Source organism: Hirundo rustica, chromosome 3, assembly GCF_015227805.2.
Source record: "Hirundo rustica isolate bHirRus1 chromosome 3, bHirRus1.pri.v3, whole genome shotgun sequence".
In the NCBI taxonomy this organism is placed as follows: domain Eukaryota; kingdom Metazoa; phylum Chordata; class Aves; order Passeriformes; family Hirundinidae; genus Hirundo; species Hirundo rustica.
Genome location: NC_053452.1, coordinates 41,995,279 through 42,015,524, shown reverse-complemented (window position 1 = coordinate 42,015,524; position 20,246 = coordinate 41,995,279). Strand labels below are relative to the sequence as shown.

The 20,246-nt window shown below is 36.3% G+C and overlaps 1 protein-coding gene across 5 annotated transcripts in view; it reads right to left on the bottom strand.

Moving 5' to 3' along the window:
- Window positions 1-1,324: 1,324 nt before the first annotated feature.
- The window catches only part of SMOC2 (SPARC related modular calcium binding 2), a 195,054-nt gene continuing 176,132 nt past the window's right edge, over window positions 1,325-20,246 (bottom strand). For 3 of the 5 annotated variants that reach the window (XM_040058729.2, XM_040058732.2, XM_040058736.2), the window contains one exon: window positions 3,148-3,199. In XM_040058729.2, coding sequence (XP_039914663.1) covers window positions 3,158-3,199 — 42 coding nt within the window. In that variant the 3' untranslated portion in view covers window positions 3,148-3,157. Of the gene's footprint in view, window positions 1,376-3,147; window positions 3,200-20,246 lie in introns of those variants that run through there. The other 2 variants (XM_040058731.2, XM_040058735.2) reach the window with 2 other exon arrangements.

Below are 20,246 nucleotides of genomic sequence, written 5' to 3'. Positions count from 1 at the left end.
TTCACTGCAGATAAATTTTGTTTCACATCAAGATAGAATCTTTTTTTGGTGCATGGTAGTCAGTGTCTGGGATGTGTTTCTAAAATGATGTGACATCTTCTGCCATTTAAGGCCACAAATTAGTAGAAGGAAAAGCATTGAGGAAGGTTCAGAGCAGAATTATCCATCAAACGGAATAAAACAGCATCTGCAATTACTCATGCTGGGACAGAAGTCACAAGAACTATTAATCCTCATGCTTCAGGCCATAATTGAGCAACAGTTGGAGTCAGGAATAATTTCCTCTATGACAGACCATTGCACAATATTTTGTATTAGGAAGATTTATGTCTACATCTGAGATGGCTGGCATCAGCTCAGTTGAAGACAGAAGGTCGAATTAGATGGTCCTCTGGTTTCTTCTGTAGTAATTATTATGTTTGTACACTGCTCCAATCATTGTCAAAATCCCAAACTGTCTCGGGCGTCATGTAGGAAATAATGGCCGCTTCTTCATTCTCATTTTTTCCATCTGCTTTAGATAACCTGGAAATTAATACCAGTTGAGTCTGTGGTTACTTCTTGAACCAACAAGTAGCAAAATGAGGAAATGGAACTGCAAGAGACCATGCAACAAATAAACATCTTCCATATCAGTGTGTTTACTTTTACCAGTATTCGCTTTTAGCAAATACTGCTGTTAGGAAGACCCATCTCAGAAAATATTTCAACATCTTTAGTATCACTTCGGTGTCTCACAGTGACTCTGTATCTCTGTGATTTCTTCTGGCAGAATTTCCATGAAGCACCAAATGGAAATGATGGGAATGGAAATTTAGATAAGAAGAAGTAAGTAATTTAAATATAACAATTATGGAGGTTCAGTACCGCAGTCCTCTTAAAAGAAAACCCTGATGATGTTGGTTGTTTAGCTAATTCAGTACACGATGTTGTATGAGTTAGAAATGAAAATTCAGTGCTAGATGATTTGGTTGATGATGATAATGCAAGAAAATAATGAAAAAGAAAATTCAGTCTCCCTCAAATATTTCCAGTCTTGCACACTGTGCGAAGTTTTTAGGATTTGTATTGCCACTCTCATTAAGATAAGGAAGATACAAATGGTTTTGAACACTAGCAGAGTAGGTAAATTTTCAAATTCTGTTCCACTTCACACTCATAACTGAACTTTTTTTTAGTTGATTGCTTTGACTCATCTGTGTGGTAGCAGCCAGATTCAGCCATTGTCCAGTGTAAGCACAAAAGGCATGAATGAATTCAGAGGAAAACTCTGTAATCATCTAGTATAATTTGAAGTTGATAGTATTAGTTTTCATTGTGCCTTAGTCAAGTGTTGCTTGACTTTGATTCTGCTTCTTAAGGTTAAAATTCAAGCCTGTAAAAATCATAGGACAATTTAATAATATAGAATAACTCTGAAACTATTTATTCTTTGGAATTATTATTATTATTATTAATATTATTAATAATAATAATAATAATAATCTATATTAACACTGGGGATTACTTTTCTCCTTCTAAAGAGGGGAATTTTAATCTCCAGAAAATGTTTATATTTATTCAGAATGTGCATCCTATTATCATAGTAGCAAACATGAAGGAAAATTTATACTATGGAAAGTTATTTACTGAGGAGTTTCTGAGTAGCCTCAAGTAATCTTCCTATGATAGAAGGCCAGGGCAAACTGGAGCAACAGGAATTCAAAGTCACTTATGAAGTTTCCTTGTATTTGACTATCTCTTTCCAGCAACTGAAATGAACAGAAATAGAACCAAAGAAATAAAGGATATTGCAAATAACATAGATGGTTAAGTTATAAATCAAGTCACTTTACATTTATGTAAGGCATCATATTCAGAGTATTTCCAGGAAAGTTGTTATGGAAGTCTATAAATTGAGACTTAATTTATATGCTACTCTTCCCATTTCCAGGTTTATGTTTTTCAGAATTAAATCGTTGATTACTGGAGAAAATACATTGAAAATTTAATTTTAGTAAATTACCTTTAAAATACTCCATAGAGTATATGAAATATGGATTATAAAATTTTTTATGCTGTAAATTACAATTTCCAAATAAGCATTCTACAGAGAAACATTGACCAAACAAAATAATGTTGAAGTTAAAATATTTTCCCCATTCCGTTCCGTGTATCAGATTAAAGGAAAATTAAGGGGAGAAAAGAAAATTAAGGGGAAGGAAACTCAATAATAATTTTTCTTTCTGTTTCTCACCACCCTTTTTTTAAAATTATTGTTGGTATTCTTGTCGTCTGTTCTACATTAGATCGATATCTATTAATATGTTTTCTAACCAGTTCTTGTGAGAGATAAAGGGAGATTGAAAGTAACTGAGAAACATAAAGACATTTATGTTTCTCATATTATGTGATGGGCATGATGGGAAAGATAGGCACATCATAAATCAGAAATGATAAGGGGTTTTTGAAGTTGTGGAAGAGAAAATTTAACACTTTGGAGATTTATTCTAAATGAAGTTTTGCTGTTTAATATCTGCACTCTCTTCCACAAAAAGTAGTAAAATGAATAAATTCAAGTTTATTGAATTTCAAGGAAGGAAAGTCAAGTCTCTACCCCATGAAATTATTGTATTTTTGCTAATGCTTTATTATTTACCTATACCGACTCTGCAGCCCCTCACAGCATAAGCCTCCATAAGCTCTAAAGTCCTTGATTTGCTCCAAGAATATTTTATTATCTCCATATACTTTCTAATTACATGCATTTAGTTTAAAGGTTAAGTAGCATCTCCTCAAACTGAGTTCTGATGAACAACTCTCTGCATTAAGTGATAGCAGCTGTTTGATTTAATTCATTTATCTCAGACTTTAGGGCTGAAAAGACCCTAAAGTAGTTCATGTTCATATACAAAAAGCCTAGAGTTTTCATGAAGGCCAATTTAGAAATTTGAGATTGACACAGGTTCTCTGGCCTTTTAGAATACCTCAAACCCCACAATTTTTGGAAATATTTTGAAACCCAAGTCAGAAAGAGAGATATGCTTGAGTTTCAGTTTCTCAAGCTCACCAAGACCAACTTCTAACATCCATCCTTAATAGCTTTAACAACTTGCATCACATTATTTAAACTACCTGGAAGATTTCCTACCTCAAATAAGCACATACCTTTGAAAAATCAGAGATTCACTGCAAGTGCAGATAAATATTCTGGTTGAACCTTCAAGTAAAATTAAAAAAAAAAAAAAAAAGGTAAATGAAGAGTAACAGAAAATAAATTATTGTTTAGAGGTTTTTTTAATCAGTTCTAATTATTTTCAATATTATGGATAAGGTGATGCATAAGCAATTAAAAACAATTATGCCATTTGTACTGAAAATGTAACTTTATTGAGCCCAACATTAAAATAAGTGTCTGAATAGTACCTTTTGACCATAAAGAAACAGTCCTGTAGATCTAGGAATAACATCCTTTTTTCTTCCTCCTCTTGGCCTTGCTCAGTAACATATTTCTGGCCCCTACCCGAATCTGTACCAAAGTTTACCTTTGTAATTCTTCCACATTTAGATTGTAACTCTTGACCATGTTAACCCATTTTGATCACATTCACTGGAAAAATTAATCTTGCCTTAGTACCTGAAAATCATTCCTTTAGGAACTGGGACTAGTTCAGTGCTAAAGCTGACAATTGTCTTAGAATCATAGAATCGTGAAATGGTTTGGATTGTAAATGACCTGAATAAAGATCATTGAATTCCAACCGCCCTGCCATGGGCAGGGACACCTTCCACTATGTCAGATTACTCAAAGCCCCATCAACCTGACCTTGTAGAAAATGTCTCGAAGGAATTTAGTGAATACATTTAAAATATAAGTTCTTATGTACCCAAGGCTATACACATCTACTTTCCTTCTTTTCCTAGCTCAGTCTTTCTTCCCTTGCCACCCCCTGCTCAATAGTTTGTCAGCCTATGATCTGTGTTCTGCATGTGAAAAATAGTATCTCATTGCTAAAATCAGACAGATCATATCTCTTGTGCCTTCAAGCCTACTTGGACTGGTTTGAGCAGACCACTGATGACTGAGGTCTAAGGTATCTCCCAGTTCAAACGGTATTCTTCTGCTTCCTGCATATGAAGCCCTTCTTGAATTAATCTTAATCGTAAAGAAAAAAAAATCCTTAACTGAACAAAAATGCCATAAAACATATGGAGCCCATGATATTGCTAACTTAGACCAGATTCAGAACTAATCCGATACACATAAACAAGATGTTTTTTAGGAGATGGTAAATAAATAGAAAATCACTATATGGAAATTAGTCACATGACATTGAACAACTGCCTTGTTTAGAGTGGCTAATAGATATGAGAGTTATGCTAGGCCTCATTTAAGTGATAGAAAGCCATAAAGAAAATCAATCAGTTAAGAAAATTTAAAGTCTTCACAACGGAGATAATTTGACTTCCTGCATCAGGAAATCAGAGATATGCTTCAGCTGCCTTATGCTTGTGCTTGCTTGAACTAAAACATGTAAACCACACTAAGGAAAGCACTTAAAATTAATTAATTCTGGCTCTTCTCTATATCCTTCTTTACAAAAGAAACAATGCAAGTCTGAAAAAAGCAGGCAAAGGTGATTTAATGAACTCTAGGCTCTCTCTTGCAGCTTGCTTTGTCTCTGTAGTCATGTCTATGCTGAGCCCTTTCTATAACAATTCTGTCTACCAGAGACAACTGTGGTGACATGGGTTTATAAAAAACAACTAGACTTTTGTCACCTCTTCCTTCTTGGAGCAAAGATGGGTAGAATGGTGGGAAGCAGGGAAAATGTGACTGTTTTCATATCCTTGCCAGTATTCCCACCACTGCTTCTGCAGTGTTGTATTTCTAAACTGGGTAGAGAATCAAAATCAGACAATAACGTTCAGGTAAGGGCCCTATCACTTGCTGGACTTCTGTGCTAGCTGAACATAAACCTTTCCAAACTGGAGACATATATCCATGTTACTGTGGCACTGTAACCATGACCTTCAATTAGTCACTTTCACAGCACTGGGGCTACAGGTTGCAGGTAACCCCATATTTCTAGATTTTGTAGAAAGTTTAGCACACAGATCCAGATTTTGAGACATAGAAATCTGCTTCTGTCTCAAACAAATTCTTGTCTCCATGTATTTTTTGAAAGAAACTGAAATTTGGACTCATATCTTAATTTTTTGTGCAAGTCCTGTTTCTCACCTTTGCAAAGGAGGCAGTATAGAATAGGATTTTGATGAAGAAAAGTATGTTGGTTTGGTTTTTTTTGTCTCAGCTCTTAGGAATATCATGCATTGTAAGGAGGATGAAAATTACGCACACATTGATTCTAAGTTGCAGAACATGAGGAAAAAATTCAAAACTGTACTGTTTTTTAAAACCAATGGCAGAAATTTCACAGTTTCCAAAGGCAATTTAAGTTACTGATGCATAAACATATTGAGATTAGTCTGTGCTCTGTTTATTTCTGGTGGAATGATGAAAACCATTGAGCGAAGGCCAAGTATCAATCTTAGTCAGCCACACTGTGGTGAAATAATTGCAGCTTCATTTATTCAACTCAATCCACCAGTCACGTGTACCATCCTGGTAATTAAGTATTTAACATCCTTTGTTCTTCTGCCACAAAAAGCTGTGGCAAAGCAAAATTTGGATCAGGATGCTTTGAAACAGAACAGAAAGCTGTTTTTATGATTATTTGCAAAAATTAATTCCTTATTTTTTCAAAACTCAGTGAAGCAATTATGTCTTTCCGTACCACTGCCAAAAATGCAGCACTTCATTTTCCTCTGTTCAGTGACTCTGGGTTTTTTAATGTAGGCATTTGAAAGTGAGAATATCTCTATAAGGTTTCTCTGTGTTTGTGTCAAGTTTTTTAGAAAAAGTGTAGAATATATGGTGTGGGGGTAAGATGATTACTGTAACAAGGAAATCTATTAGCAATACGGACTACTCAGAGAAGTTATGGAATTCCTAGTGTTTATGACTGTAAAACTAAAATGGACATATGGCCAAAAATATTTAAATGGGAGCAACATGTTTCCAGGTATATGGGATAGAGACACAGATTTAATTTTTTTTACCCATAATTTTAATTTAAGGAAAATTTTTATAAATTTTATTTGAAAATATTGTCATTGAAAAGTGCTACTTAAACTCAGCAGGAAAGAATTTATTTGCTTTTTTTCCTTTCTTTCCTGTCGTCATTTTCTTCCATTTCCATTAGAGAAAACCAAGGGGAAAAAAAAAAAAAAAATCAAATTGTGATGATCTACTTCAAATACACTCCTATCTCCTGAAGCCAGGAGTGCAAGATTTGCTCCCATGTGTGTGTCCCATGTCAGTTCAAACCATCTTTTTCACTGTGATTCAGTTCAGTGCTTCAACCAGACAACTGTAAAAGAGTCTGTGTATAATGTATTATCCTTAAAACTGGTGGCTTGGAAACCTGAAGGTGACTTGATTTTTCAAATAATCTCCTATCATTAATTTTCATAAAATCGGCAATTTGTGTGTCCCTCTGGGTTTACTATTATTTTTAATAATAATAACAATAATAATAGTATTAATATTAATGATAATAATTATAATAATAATAATTTTTTAGAGGTTCTATTTGTTTATTCTTGTCAAGACTTTGATGTATGTGTTCAAAATATGTTCTGTAACAAAATCTTTTCCTCTGTGAAAGAAAAAGACCTTCATAGCCAAGCCAATTTATGTAGACTGGCAAGCTGAAAAAAATTGGGAAGAAGCTATGCATCAGATTTTATGAAAAAAAGAAGTCAGGAGAAGGCTAAAAAATCTGAGACAGCTCTGGAAAGAGCAGGAAATCTGGAAACTGGTTCCTTACTGAAAATGTTTTCAGTGATGAGACAAACACATTCTGCATTTTAGCTCATTCGCGCAGTAAAGGCTCTGCGCTGGTATAAACACCCCATTTCTGGTTTTGTGAGGATGCCCTTACCAAGGATGCTGTGAGCAAGGCACTGAGTCTCTGGATGACAAACCTGGGGAGGTGAGAGCAAGCAAGGTCTGGAGGAGCGTGAAACCCAGGCATCTCAGCAGGGTCAGGGATGACACAACCTCAGGACCCTGGTGCAGCTCAGCCAGCCTAGGTGGGCGGTCAGGAACCAGAGACTACAGGGAAGATGTATTTTTGACTCCACTGGCTTGGCCTGCAAGCTCCTTGCAGGGCAGTACAGAAACGCATCAAGGGATTTGATGAAGCATGGGATGGGATATTTGCAGGATTATGATAGGTAAACATGCTTGTCAAACTATGTTGATTCAGTAGGTTCTTCTCCGAAATAAGACAAAAAAGCACAGTTTGTTAGTCAGATGTAATTTTTCTCTTTTGTTTGTTTGTTTTTTTGTTTGCTTTTTCATTTTTCTGGGTTTTTTTGGTTTATTTTTGTTCATTTTCTGGGGGTTTTTGTTTGTTTTTTTGTTTTGTTTTTGTTTGTTTGGTTTTTGTTTTGTTTTGTTTTTTGCTAGTGTAAAACCTGTGTTAGTGGTTTGAACATCAATGAGTCTGCTTATGATTTATTTGCTTTGGAAATACCTAGAGGGATAATATGTTGTTCCTTCAGTCCAGAGGAATACTGTATTGGTCACAAATTCACTGATGTTCTAGATATTTCCCATGACTGGCCTCCCCTAATAGTCAGAAAGAACCTACAGTAATACAAACCTCCTCTAGAATCCATGAGATGAACAAATGTAAGCAACCAGCGTATTTAGCGAGCACGTTCCATATTTTTTAGCGAAGGGTGGATAACTCCTTCAAATCTGATGTTTGAATTCAATGAAATACACATTTATCTCCATTTCCTTTTCATGCAAAGAGAGTTAATTGCTTCGTTCCTTTCTCTGGATACCCTGCAGGGTTATTTTTCTAGATTGCTGAGTTACAATATTCTCTTCTGTCTAAGACAAAGATTAAGTGCAATAGTTTTAGCATAAAGACACTCCATTCTATAAAAATGCACACATTTTTGAAAAACACATTTAATTAGGACATTTTAAACTTGGTTAACATAATATATGTGTCAATATGTTAGTTCTCAGTTGCTCTCAATAAAACGTTCTAAATAAATGTTTATAAATTTTTTCAGCTTTCCTACATCATCATAATTTGTTTATATTTTATTGATATGAATAGATGTGTGAATGTACTTGTGTATTTTCATGCTTTCAGCAGCTGACCAGTATATTTTCAAATAACTACTTATTTGGGGGAGTTTAATTTATGATAATTTCCACGTACCTAATTTTCAGAAAATGCTGAGCATTCAGTGTTCAAGGCTGTAAGGCAATGTAATAAATTCAGCACTTAGAATTGTCAGTCACCTCTACAGATCTAAGCCATACATTACCAAAATAAAGGCTTTTTTGTTCGTGGTTTGGTTTGGTTTGTTTTCTGACTGAGTGTGAATAAATCGTGTCAGCTGTAAAAACCCATTGCAGGGTGATTCCAAGGAGGAAATGGACACATTCACTTATGTTTTGAAAACATAAGGATATGAAATCTGATATTTATGAGGGATTTCTTGCAAAAGGCTGAATTCTAGAAAATTATTGGTGTGTCTCTTACACAGTTAGGAAAGAAGCTGGACTCTTTTTTCAAGATTAGCTGATGAAGAAAGAAAAACACAGACACACTGATTCACATATCCTGTTGTACACCAGCCACTGTTTTTTCCAGATGACTTTTCCTGATGGAGGAATGAAGGGTTTAGGCTGGTGCTTATGCATATGTGCAGACGTGACCTGCACGCTGTCTCTCTCTTTCTCGTCTTTGGACTTCAAATTGGTCTTAAACTTCTTGTGGCCCCTTTGTTGCAAAGCATTTTGGTAAAGTTGTGCAACTTCCTGGGAAGATACAATCCAGATTTCAAGCCCACCTGTTGTGTTTATCTTTCTCCATCACTCTAGAGATTCAATCAGACCTATACCTTTATGAGGCTACTCAGGCTTTAGTGACATTCTTGTTTATAGTTCTTTTCTCTTTCTGGGGGAATTTTAAACAAATTAATCCTTTCCCTTTTCTTTCCTTGCCTGGTTTTGGTTCTTTGAAATATAATATACTTAAGAAACTCCTGGGATCTGAAGCATACCACCAGGCACGTGGGTTCCTTCAGGTTTAAAAAACCCCCCACAGCCTTTCTGGCATTGAGGCCTCAGACTGAGTCATACCCCTTGTGTTAAGTCCTGACGTTTAAGTCAAGCATTGCATATCTACAGAGCTGGCCAAAATGTGCAAAAAGAAATAATTAGTGGCTATGGAAATGTTTCTTAGCCCTTTGAAAACAAAATTTAAAAATAATCTTTCCGGGTGATACCAATGCTTTAAGGATAAATATGTAGTGTGTAGGAAAAATGGATTATAATTTAAATGGGAGTATAATTAAAAGGACTGGGAAAATCTTTGGTTTGAGCCACATGAAATTGCTTATACAGCTATCAATAAAGTGTTCTTGGAATGCTCCTTCAGCACCTATAACAATCTTCAGATCAAAATGCTGGGAAAAAGATAGGTATAAATTATTCTCACAGTACTCGAAAATGTAGTGTTAACCCAAGCGCACAATATCTCATAGACACAAAGAGAATATCCAAAATAGTGTCATATGAGGTTTTAATATTGCCAATTTCAAAAATCTCAAAGCAATTTTGCACAAGATCAGTTTATAGGAATAACTTTAAGTATAAAATTATAAACAATAGTTGGGAATTGCTTAAGAATATTGTCAGTTGTTAGTTAAGAAGCTGTAACCCCATAATCCAAAGGGAGGGCCTCACTGATTAGGAAAACATCATGTTTAAGAGGGAAAATTAAAGCAGCTCTTTAAAACATATCTAAATATTGTAAAATGAGGTAAATTGGAAGAAATTATTGTAAACCAGAAAATATGACTTAAATCATAACTAAAGGTAAACTAAAGGCTGTGATGAACAAATAAAATTCTTGCAGAATGAATTTTATTCTATCTGTCAGTGATAGAATTGTCAATTGTATTATAAAGAAAATAAAACTGTTCAGGACCTGTTATCAGAAAATTCTTGAACAGAACAGGAAAATTAAAAAGTCAAGATTTTTCTTTATTTAGTACACAGGGTGAAACAGAAGCTCTATTCATATTTTACATATATCATAGAAAAAAAATCACAGAAAAAAATTTGATGTGATTTAAGAAGCTATCTAGTACATTTCACAACTTTCAAAACACTTACGTCTTTCATGACAGTCTTATTTCTAGTGTGTTTTTATAGACTTCCAGCACTGAAAATTTTGTATCCTCATTTGGCTTCCTATTCCAGTCTTCTACTGTACTTGCCTACACCAAGTTGTTTCCCATCTAACCGTTCCCCATATCCCTTACTTCCTGCTCCAGATTAAGCCCACTGCTTTTTGTCCAATCTACTGTGGTCAAAGAGAAAATTAATCCTTTCATCGTTGCAGAACTATCTACACAATTCAACAGTGTCATTATGCCTACTTCATTCTACTTTTTGTTAGGCAAGACAAATCATCATATTTTATATACTGCTGAGCATTTTTGACAATCATATCTGGATTGCCTTCAATATTTTCATGTCTTTCTTGAAATGTGCTTTTCAAAACTGAGCTCCAGCCAGTGCTAAGAGGAGCAGAATTATTTCCTATGTGTTGTCTAGTTTATACAGCCCACTGTAATGTTAGCCTTTCTAGAACATCCAAACATTTCTGACTTGTGTTCAACAATGATACAATCGAACCACTAGATGAGCTTCTAAAACACGGCTACACTCTTGGGGGTTTTTGGTGGGGTTTTTTCCATCCTGTATCCATGTGGCTGATTTTTTCTTAAACTTGTAACTACTGGATTCCATACAATCTCTTTTTCAGATAATTTCTTCGGTTGGCTATGATAATTTTTATTTCTCTTCCTACCCTTCTAGCCTCCAATCAACTGTAAAATTCCATGAGCATGATCTCTCTTCCCTTCTGAAGTCATGAAAATATTGAGCACACCTAGATTCAGGGCAGCACGACACTGAATAACTCCTATCACTGACTATTTCTAACAACCATCTGGAACTGTTATCTATTTGATTTTTGCATGCACTTTAAAGTCCACACTAGACTTAGGATCCTCAGAAGATGATCAAAAATCCCGTTAAAAGGAGAATATTCAATGCTATTACTGTGTTAGCTGCTCAGTTACTGTGTGAATGAAGTAAATTAGGCAGAATTTGTTCTTGGCAAGTTTCTATTAGCTCTTAGTCTGATGAAATATTTTCCACTTTGACAGAAGATACTAAACAAAAACTACTAAAACTTGACATTTCAACCAGTGAATAAAGGTTAACTTGAATCCAAGATTTTAAAAAGAGTTTGTTGAGTGTCTGTTTAAATTGTGAACATAATTTTCCAGTGAGTTTGGAAAGAGTAGGGAAGTTCCAGTAGAATACAAGAATCTTAATGTCACGCCAATATTCATAAAAGCTAAATAGAATGAACCAGTTGTAATCCTTGCCTTCCTAAACATTAGTCTGGCTATCTAAACAGCTGATGAAGGAGTTCATTAATAAAGATTAGGAGAAAGCTCTGTAATAGAAGTCAATTAAGATGACCTTTACAGGAAATTACATTTTCACAAAAGACTTTGCATTTTAACTGTACTAATATTTTGATTGATTAAAATACAAGAATTCACGCAATATTGCCAAACTTTTTTGAAATGTTTGTCATGTTAATGGGTTCTACTTTATAAAAACAAACAAAAAAAGGCAACCAAGAAATATACAACAACAACAGCAAAACAAGAAAACCATAATAGAAGACTAGTTAATTGAGCAGTAACTGAAACGTAATTGTTTTCAGGAAGTCATCTCTGAGTGGGTCGGTTTCAGAGGGAAATCCAGAGATGATGATCTAATGTTAAATTGTTTTCCATTTGTATTGCTTTTGTGAGGGACCATGTGAAGTCATTTCTGACAAACTTTCAGGTGACAAAATGTTAATGGGAATATTGATAAGACAGGGAAATTCCCCATAAGCCAGGTGCAAAGAAACCATAAAATATTTAAAGATATCACCTATAAAATCATATATTTAAGCGCAAAAATATCCATCTCAGAATTTTACGCATATGTCAAAAGTCCCACAAAGCCCTGACTTTGACCAGCTGTAAGCCATGATGGTGAACAGGATCACATTGAAAGGCTATGGGCAAAGGATGTCATGTTCTATAACTGCAGGAATAAGAATGTATTGAGCTGAAATTAGGAGCTTATTCTTTCTGTTCAATGAATTCCTGTACTTGGCACAGTTCTAAAAATAACATCTCTGATTCTGGTCATTACAAGGTTGGTTGAAACACAGATAAACATGTCTTGTTCTTGAAATATCAATATTTACTTTTACAAAAACTTAGCTAAGAAGTCACTTGACTGAAGAAGAATGTCAAAAAAGAGTCCTCATCTGCATACAGTGAGTATTTTAAGGCTATTATTATTCTTTGGGCAGTTATGTCGTATTTCAATGGTTGCAAAAAGCAGAAGGAAAACAAAAATGTGTAAGCAGCTAGAATTTAAGTATGTAAACAGTGCATCTGTGTACTAAGGGGAAACTGGCCAACATATTCATACATTTAGAAAACTGAAATAAACAGAGGAATAATAATAAAAGAATACATTTGTATTCCTTAAGCTTTCATATTTTGTTATACAATGTAATATAATAAGAAATGCCTGAATTTCAGTCTCTGTAAAATGGAAAAAAACTTTTTATTTCCACTGTTTTTTCTCCATATGGTGTCGCCTTTCTTCAATTAGTTCTTCTACAGATTCTTACCTGCTTTTTTGGTATTCTCTTTTACTTCTCACATAAATTAATTAACATGGACTTTTTTCCCTACAGTTTCTCAGATGGGTCTGCAGAGAAGGGAATAAAATCAGCCAAGACACAAGTCATTGAGCATATGATCGGTATGTGACTAGCAAGTATTGCACAATCTCATAACAGAATGAGCAATCAATCTGAATTTGACTTCTGAGGTGCCTCAGAAACTAACTCTATACCTACCTGTGAAAAAAAATAACTGTAGGGATGAATAATGATGGTATTTGTGTTCAACCTGTTAGATCTTCCAGACAAGAATGAACAATAACATCATCTCCCATGAAACCACAAATAGTGCAGCTCATTTGTTTAAATACACCACAGAGTCATGTAGAGGAGTACGTTCTTTGGAAACAAAAGTGAGCTTGCAGTTTTGCAGTTTTTTTCTAACCTTATGCAGACATAAACATTACTCACTTTCTGAGTTTTTCCCGTAATCTGTCCTAATTATATTTGTACAGTATGTTTTCATCAGTAAAATGAACTAAACTTGCACAGAGGAATTTTTAAACAGCTAGTATTGAAACAAAACCACATTGATGCACAGTTCGATGTTCTACTTAATGAAAGGTGTATTTTTATGAACAATTACAACTTGCATACTATCTTTGTGATTTTTGACAATTTAGAAGTCAATTTTTATGGCTTCTATGTCACAAATGTTCTTGTAAGATGTTACACACCCAAAAATACTCCTCTCATTTTCTGAGAACTTTAAAGCCAATAGAATAAGAGCACTGGTTCTCTAAGAACATCCAAAGACTACTGAGTTGGTTATAGCTTTGGAAACAGGAGATGTCATAGATATAATTTACTGATTAATCCAAAAGACCAATAATGTATTTTTTACAACAGAGATAATCCATTTCTGTGAATGGTGAACAGCTGCAAAAGAGATGAAAGAAAAATGCAGGGTTGGACTGACTGACAAGATGACAATATTTCCTATGCTGCTTGAATAGCATCTTATAGCTATACTGTTCATCTTGAAACATGCCATAGAAATGTGTTCATAGCATAAATAAAAACGTAGTGCCAAATACATACCTTGAATTAGGCAAAGCCTGCTGAAGCTGGTACTTTATGAAGTCCATCCTTAACAATTGATCATCCATTTCAAAACTGAAATCCATCAGCACGGAAACCCCAGAACACACCCGAGGATTTGACAGGAAATCTCTTAATTTTTACCATATCCAGGAACTAAAATTCACCACTTAAACATTTGGTTAAAAATCTGGTCTGGGCTTTGATAGCTCCAAGCTGTTCCAAATATTTTGAATTAAAGTGAATGGACATGCACCCAGATGATTTAAATTTACATTTCCTTCAGGTATGCCATGTTTGGTTGCTCCCAAAAGACTGTTTTAGCAGATGAGAGGTGGTATGCTGGTTGTTTGGGGAAATAGTACATATACCAGCCTATGTTGTGACATCAAATACAAAATGTACTAGATTTGTTTCAAAACAATATTGCTAATAGCTTATGACTTAGGTTGAAAAATTGAATTCTAGGAAACTGGGAAAAAAGGAGCTTTACATATATCTATGGGACTTAATTTCCTTCACTTGCATGAGGCACACAAACATGTTGCCATGTAATTATAATTGATGGGTAACATGTATGTCCACAGTAACACTGTGGACTTGCCCATGATGCTTTTGGTGCCCCCAAAATGGGTGGGACCTCCACATTATTCTGTACAGATGTATCACCTGCAGCTGTTGTCAGACTGTGACATTCTTTAATTGTCTCCATTCAAGTTAGTATTTTTGGATTCCCGTTCTCTTGCTGCTGTTGCTGCTGCTTTAAAGTTTTGCAAAGCACAATTCTTTTGTTGTGTTTTGTCTCTGGAAGCGGTCAGAAGAAAAAACAGCTTTCAGAGTTTAGGCCTGGTCATATACATAACAACCAAGAGGATAAAATATGTCATCAGTCAGAGAGACACAGAGCACTTCTATCTTGGAGACAACTCACGGCCTTGACCTGATCACAAAGGCTGATCAGAAAGTCCAGTGTCCATCAGATTCCAAGCCTGACTACTGTCAGACTGCAGGTCACCCAACTGTGCAATGAGTTTACAACCCACACTCTTTAAGACCTTTCACTCCTATGAGAAACTTTAACTTAAGACAACTGAACTTTTTCTAGAGAAACAGAAGGGGACCAAACAGCCTCTTCCTGCTTTGCTGAGCTGGCCCTTGGGACAACAACTTACAAAGAGAACAGTGAGACAATGCAGGTAGCAGATGATTCCCACTTCTGTTGCCATCCCCTCCTTCTTCTGCAAGCAGAATTTCTGCTGTTTATTTAACTTACATGGCACCCCAGCTTGTTTTACCTTGTCCTCCACTTTAGATTGCACAACCTCCTCTCCTCTCCTCTCCTCTCCTCTCCTCTCCTCTCCTCTCCTCTCCTCTCCTCTCCTCTCCTCTCCTCTCCTCTCCTCTCCTCTCCTCTCCTCTCCTCTCCTCTCCTCTCCTCTCCTCTCCTCTCCTCTCCTCTCCTCTCCTCTCCTCTCCTCTCCTCTCCTCTCCTCTCCTCTCCTCTCCTCTCCTCTCCTCTCCTCTCTCTCCTCTCCTTTCACCAGGTATCTAATATCCCTTTCTCATAAATGACAATAAAATAAAAAAAAAGTTTCATATTATGAGGATAGAAAATATTTGTCTTTAGCTGTATGTCACCCTTTTTATTTCTGAAAGATTTTTTTCTAAACCAGAGCAAGCAATTAACAGGTTTTACAAAAAGTCATCTCATGCCTACCAAGAGCACTAGACAGCTAGAGCAAATTTGTTGGCATGGTATTGTAAAGTACGTTCCTGGAAGCTGCTGGGCCCCTAATAACACCATTTAAAAGTACCAGACTGCAAGGCTGAAAGCCTTTAATTAGATAGCTTAAAGTTAGAAGGGTTTTAATTGCTACAAGCTAAAGTCAGCTGGAGAAAAAGAATCATCCAACTGAACATCCCAGCCTTGCCTTTGCCCAGTTCTTCATGCCTGTCTACGGCTCTTAGCCACTACAATCTCACATCTGTTAAAAATTATTTATGAAAATGTTTCTACTGAATGATTTTCTACTGTAGGAAGACACTGAAAGGTATTTCTGATTTGAGCTAATCATACATATGCATATTTTCTAGAATGAACTTAAATATTAGCTATCAAAATATTTCTGTTAAATTTTTGTTTTCCAAAGTACTTTTTTATGCAAGACAGGCTTTATTTTATTTCAAAAAAATAATTACAGTTTTCAATGTCTTCTCTTTTCAAAAGCATCAAAATTTAGAACTAATGGATCAAATTTAATTTGCAACTTTTTTTTTTTTTTTTTTTTTTTTTTTTGGTCAAATAAAAAAGGGATGGGAGAGGGGTACTTTCAGTATAAAAGCTGAAGTAAGGGTGGAAGGGAAGGGAGAAGGCAAGTTTGAAATCACCCATGATTCTTTTCTTTACTTGTATTTGAGTATTTTGAGATTTTGGCTAAGAAAGAAGTGTTGAAATGCCGTGACCAAAACAGAAATTGTGGTATTTTTGGACAGAGTGGAAACAGGAAGGATTAATAACCTCACAAAACAGCCTTTTTCTCTTGAGAATGCCAGCTTAATTTCATAGTCTAATGTTGCAATATACTTTTCAACTTGAAGATATAAAACAAGACTATTGAAAGATTACTTCATATTGCAAGGTAAAGCAATATATTTTAGTGCGAGAACAATGCAAATGTGTATGTTCACGTGTGCCAAGGGAAATGTGCCTGTGACATGGCAAAGCTCTGAGAAGTTACATCTCAAAGTTTTAATTTGAGAGCAGATGCCTGCAGAAGATATTCAGGACTACAAAAAAATTACTAAGTTTCACAGGGCCCTCAGTGAATTGCCACAAAAAGATGACTTCTGAAAACATTTTGCATCCTCAAGACAGGAAGAGATTTGGGATTTCTTTATTTGGAACAAATACTAATTTGACACAATTTTTCCTTTAATCCCTAGGTCATACCTGTACCATGCAGCACTCAGTTGCTGAAAACCATCCAGAACAGTGTGGAAAAGAATGAATTTCAAGGACGCATGCATAAGAGTTTCCCTGAGTACATCCCTTTCTAAGATATGTTGGAATTCACAGCTGAAGTTTTAGTTTTCATACACTTTTTTAACTCTACAGATTTCAACATCTTGATTAGCTTTGTGCTTGCAGGATTTAGGGACATAGCTGAGCCATTTTGTTCAAAGCCTTACCTGGTTTGACACAGTCTAGTTTGAAATGTTTTGACACATCTAGATGACAGAGATTTGAGGATCCTCCTCTTCCCTGAACTTGCAAAACCCTTTGTGTTTTGTGTATTGAAATTTTAAAAACAGCTAGGGTCCAGTCTTTGGCCCCGAGAGCAAGTAGGCTAGGCTAGCCACTCCTATACTTTCCAAAACAGGCTGTCCAAATCCAGCCTGAGTATTGCTAATGATTGCAGGCCTGTGTGTGCTCCTGATTGTGCCTAGTTACATCCCAGGAACTCTTCGAACAATTTCTCAGCACAGATAATCAAGGTTCATAGCTTGTGCCCAATCCTTGCCTGTTTGAACCTTGTGCATTCCTTCTGAAGAGCGGAAAGCACACTGGACGGGAATCAAAATGCCACCAACCCTAACTGATGGCTTCTGCTACCTGAATGTAGTTACACGATCTACAGAACTTTGGTGCAGCCAAAAAAAAAACTAAACATATTTGAGGATAACATTTTTCTTTGTTTCTTTGGGGCATTTTAGCTGTCTGGGAAGATCAGAAGAAAAATATTATCCCCATATGTTGTTTATCTCCTCTGGATCCAAAATGGTTTTGCTCCTGGGCACACTTAGCAAAAGCCAAAGATACAAGATGGAGGAAAACTGAGAAACAGAATATCTGTGTTCTCCCTTCCTTCTTTATATAGCTGCAGTTAAGGACACTCAGGTCAATCTTTCTTTGTTCTGTGATCAAGAACAGAGGTATTTTTCCAGCTAAGGTTTGTGACGTGCTTGTAGAAAGCCTTTATCCCAGGCTGCTGAAGCTCTTCCACTTAGATAAAATACTGAGATATTTAGGTGGGATGTACAGTCTGATGTTAGGAAGGCCCAGTTTGGAGTCTATGTTCCAGATGGATATGCAAAATCTCAACAGTTATTTTTACAGTTGTAAGGCCTTTAAAATTGATTACTGGTAATCCCACGCCAAAAAAAAAAAAAAAAAAAAAAAAAAAAAAAAGGTTGCATTTGCATGAAATTACTTTTCTAGATTTAATACACTTTTTCTTACCCCAACTTCTTCTGAAGACAGAATCAGCAGCGAAAGGCCTCCTTCATGCTGTCTTAGAGACCATTTCTCCTCACTTTCCGGGTCACACACAGTGGCTGAAGCCACTGGAACACTTATTCCTATAAGAACCAAGTTGCCTTTATACTGTGTATCAGCATGAACTGCTCCAAGTTCAGGTATCAAATTACCACTTTTTGCAATTTGGCGGGCGGCCCCATCTTGTTTCATGTACGAGGGTCTCTGTCTGCTCCTCTACATCACCAGATTGAAGGGATTTGTAGCTGGCTTTAGAGCAGTGCACCCCTGGTAAACTCAGGAGTTCACCAGCGTGGGGCAACAGCTCTCTGCAACCACTCCCAGGGCATGCCCTATAGTTTGGGAACCACGGAACTAGGCGATGGTTACAAAGGGCTCTGAGAGGAAATTGCTACGTCAGTGCTAAGTATTATTATTATTTTGCTAGCTAGAAAAACCCAAAAGATAATGATATGATACACAATATATCATACTAGAGCGGAAGACATACTTTGTCCTTGGTTTTGGTTACAGCTTTGTGGGACCAAAAATGGAGGGGAGCTGTATCTTTCAGTGCCCATAAAATGAGAACAGCAAAAAAGAGGGTTGACATCTAATATACTCCTGGTAAAGAAAAACACATGAAAATGTCAGGGAAAAGAATGCTTGTGAGTCATATCTGGCCAAGATTTGGATCTGATTGACCCTGGCTTGTCCTCCGACCAACACAAGACCTGGGGCATCTCCCACTCCCTCACATGCAGAAGCATTTGCAGAAAAAAGCCATGCTTGGGGAAACATGGAAACTCTCTCCTGGAGTGAGTGCTGCTCACCCGGGAGACAGATACCCTCACATTTACCAGCGTATACTGACCGAGACCTTCACATTTACAAGTACATACTGGTGAACATATTTTTTGCCAATCAAGTTAATCAATTTTGGATTTCTACTCATTGCATCCATTTTATATTCCCAGAAGATTCCTGCACAACTACGCCTCATACCTCAGCCCTTCCCAAACTATGCGAAACATGAATGATTTGCAATTCTCACTTTGCAGAAAAGGAATTGCATCACAGAAACAAAGCCCAGATTTTACACCTGGATTAGACACCTCATAGACATTTCTTGCTGGATTCCAGTGGGTATTAGGTGCTTCCATATCTCTGAAACTCGAGTGAAGGGCTTGAAATCACACGAGCTACTTGGGATCCCTTGGAATGGTTCCAAGCTTTTCTAGTCTGGATGGAACAATCTAGGCAGTGGGATGGGATCAAAGTTCCCAGTTTCTGATCTTTTAAACTCATATTAATAAGATTTTATTTGCCAGCAATAAGGCAAATGAACTCACCAATTTGAAGGCCAACAGCAACAATTTTACTGTGATCACAGAGTTGCATGCCCCAATGTTACAGGAAATACAAAAGATCTATGACATGTGATGAAACTATTAGTGTTGGCCCTGTGGAATATACAGGGCAATATCAGAAATGCTGGTTAAATGTTGTTTGTACACTGCACCCCTCCCTTAAACACCAACCTCTAATAATATATCACAAGACACCAGGTCAGCATACAGATGTCTAATAATCAGTTATTTTGTGGGTAGTGTCTGGCTTTGCTGAAAGTGAGTCCAATCCCACACAGGCAATACTAATCTTTGCAATTACAGTCAGAATCCATTTGCAGATAAGGGCAGGAGCAGTCAGGAGCAGTTCAGGATTTTAGGGTATTTAAATACCCCATAAAGAATTTGTAATCCCAGTCCTACAATTACCATCACATGACTGCAACTCAGAAATAAAGCCTCATTCTTAAAGGATGCTTTCCAGCAGTGCATCCTGAGCAGCTTTAAAAAGAGAGACACATATCTTCAACATTTTTCACAGTGTGGCAAACCAGTGTACATCAAGATGCAATAGTACAAAACAAAAAGTCAGTAGTCTAGACAGGAATAAATCCCAGGCAAGCTGAGCCTGATGTGTTCTTCTCCAGTGCATTGTGGGTGCTTTGAAGAGCTATTCAGGTGTGGAGT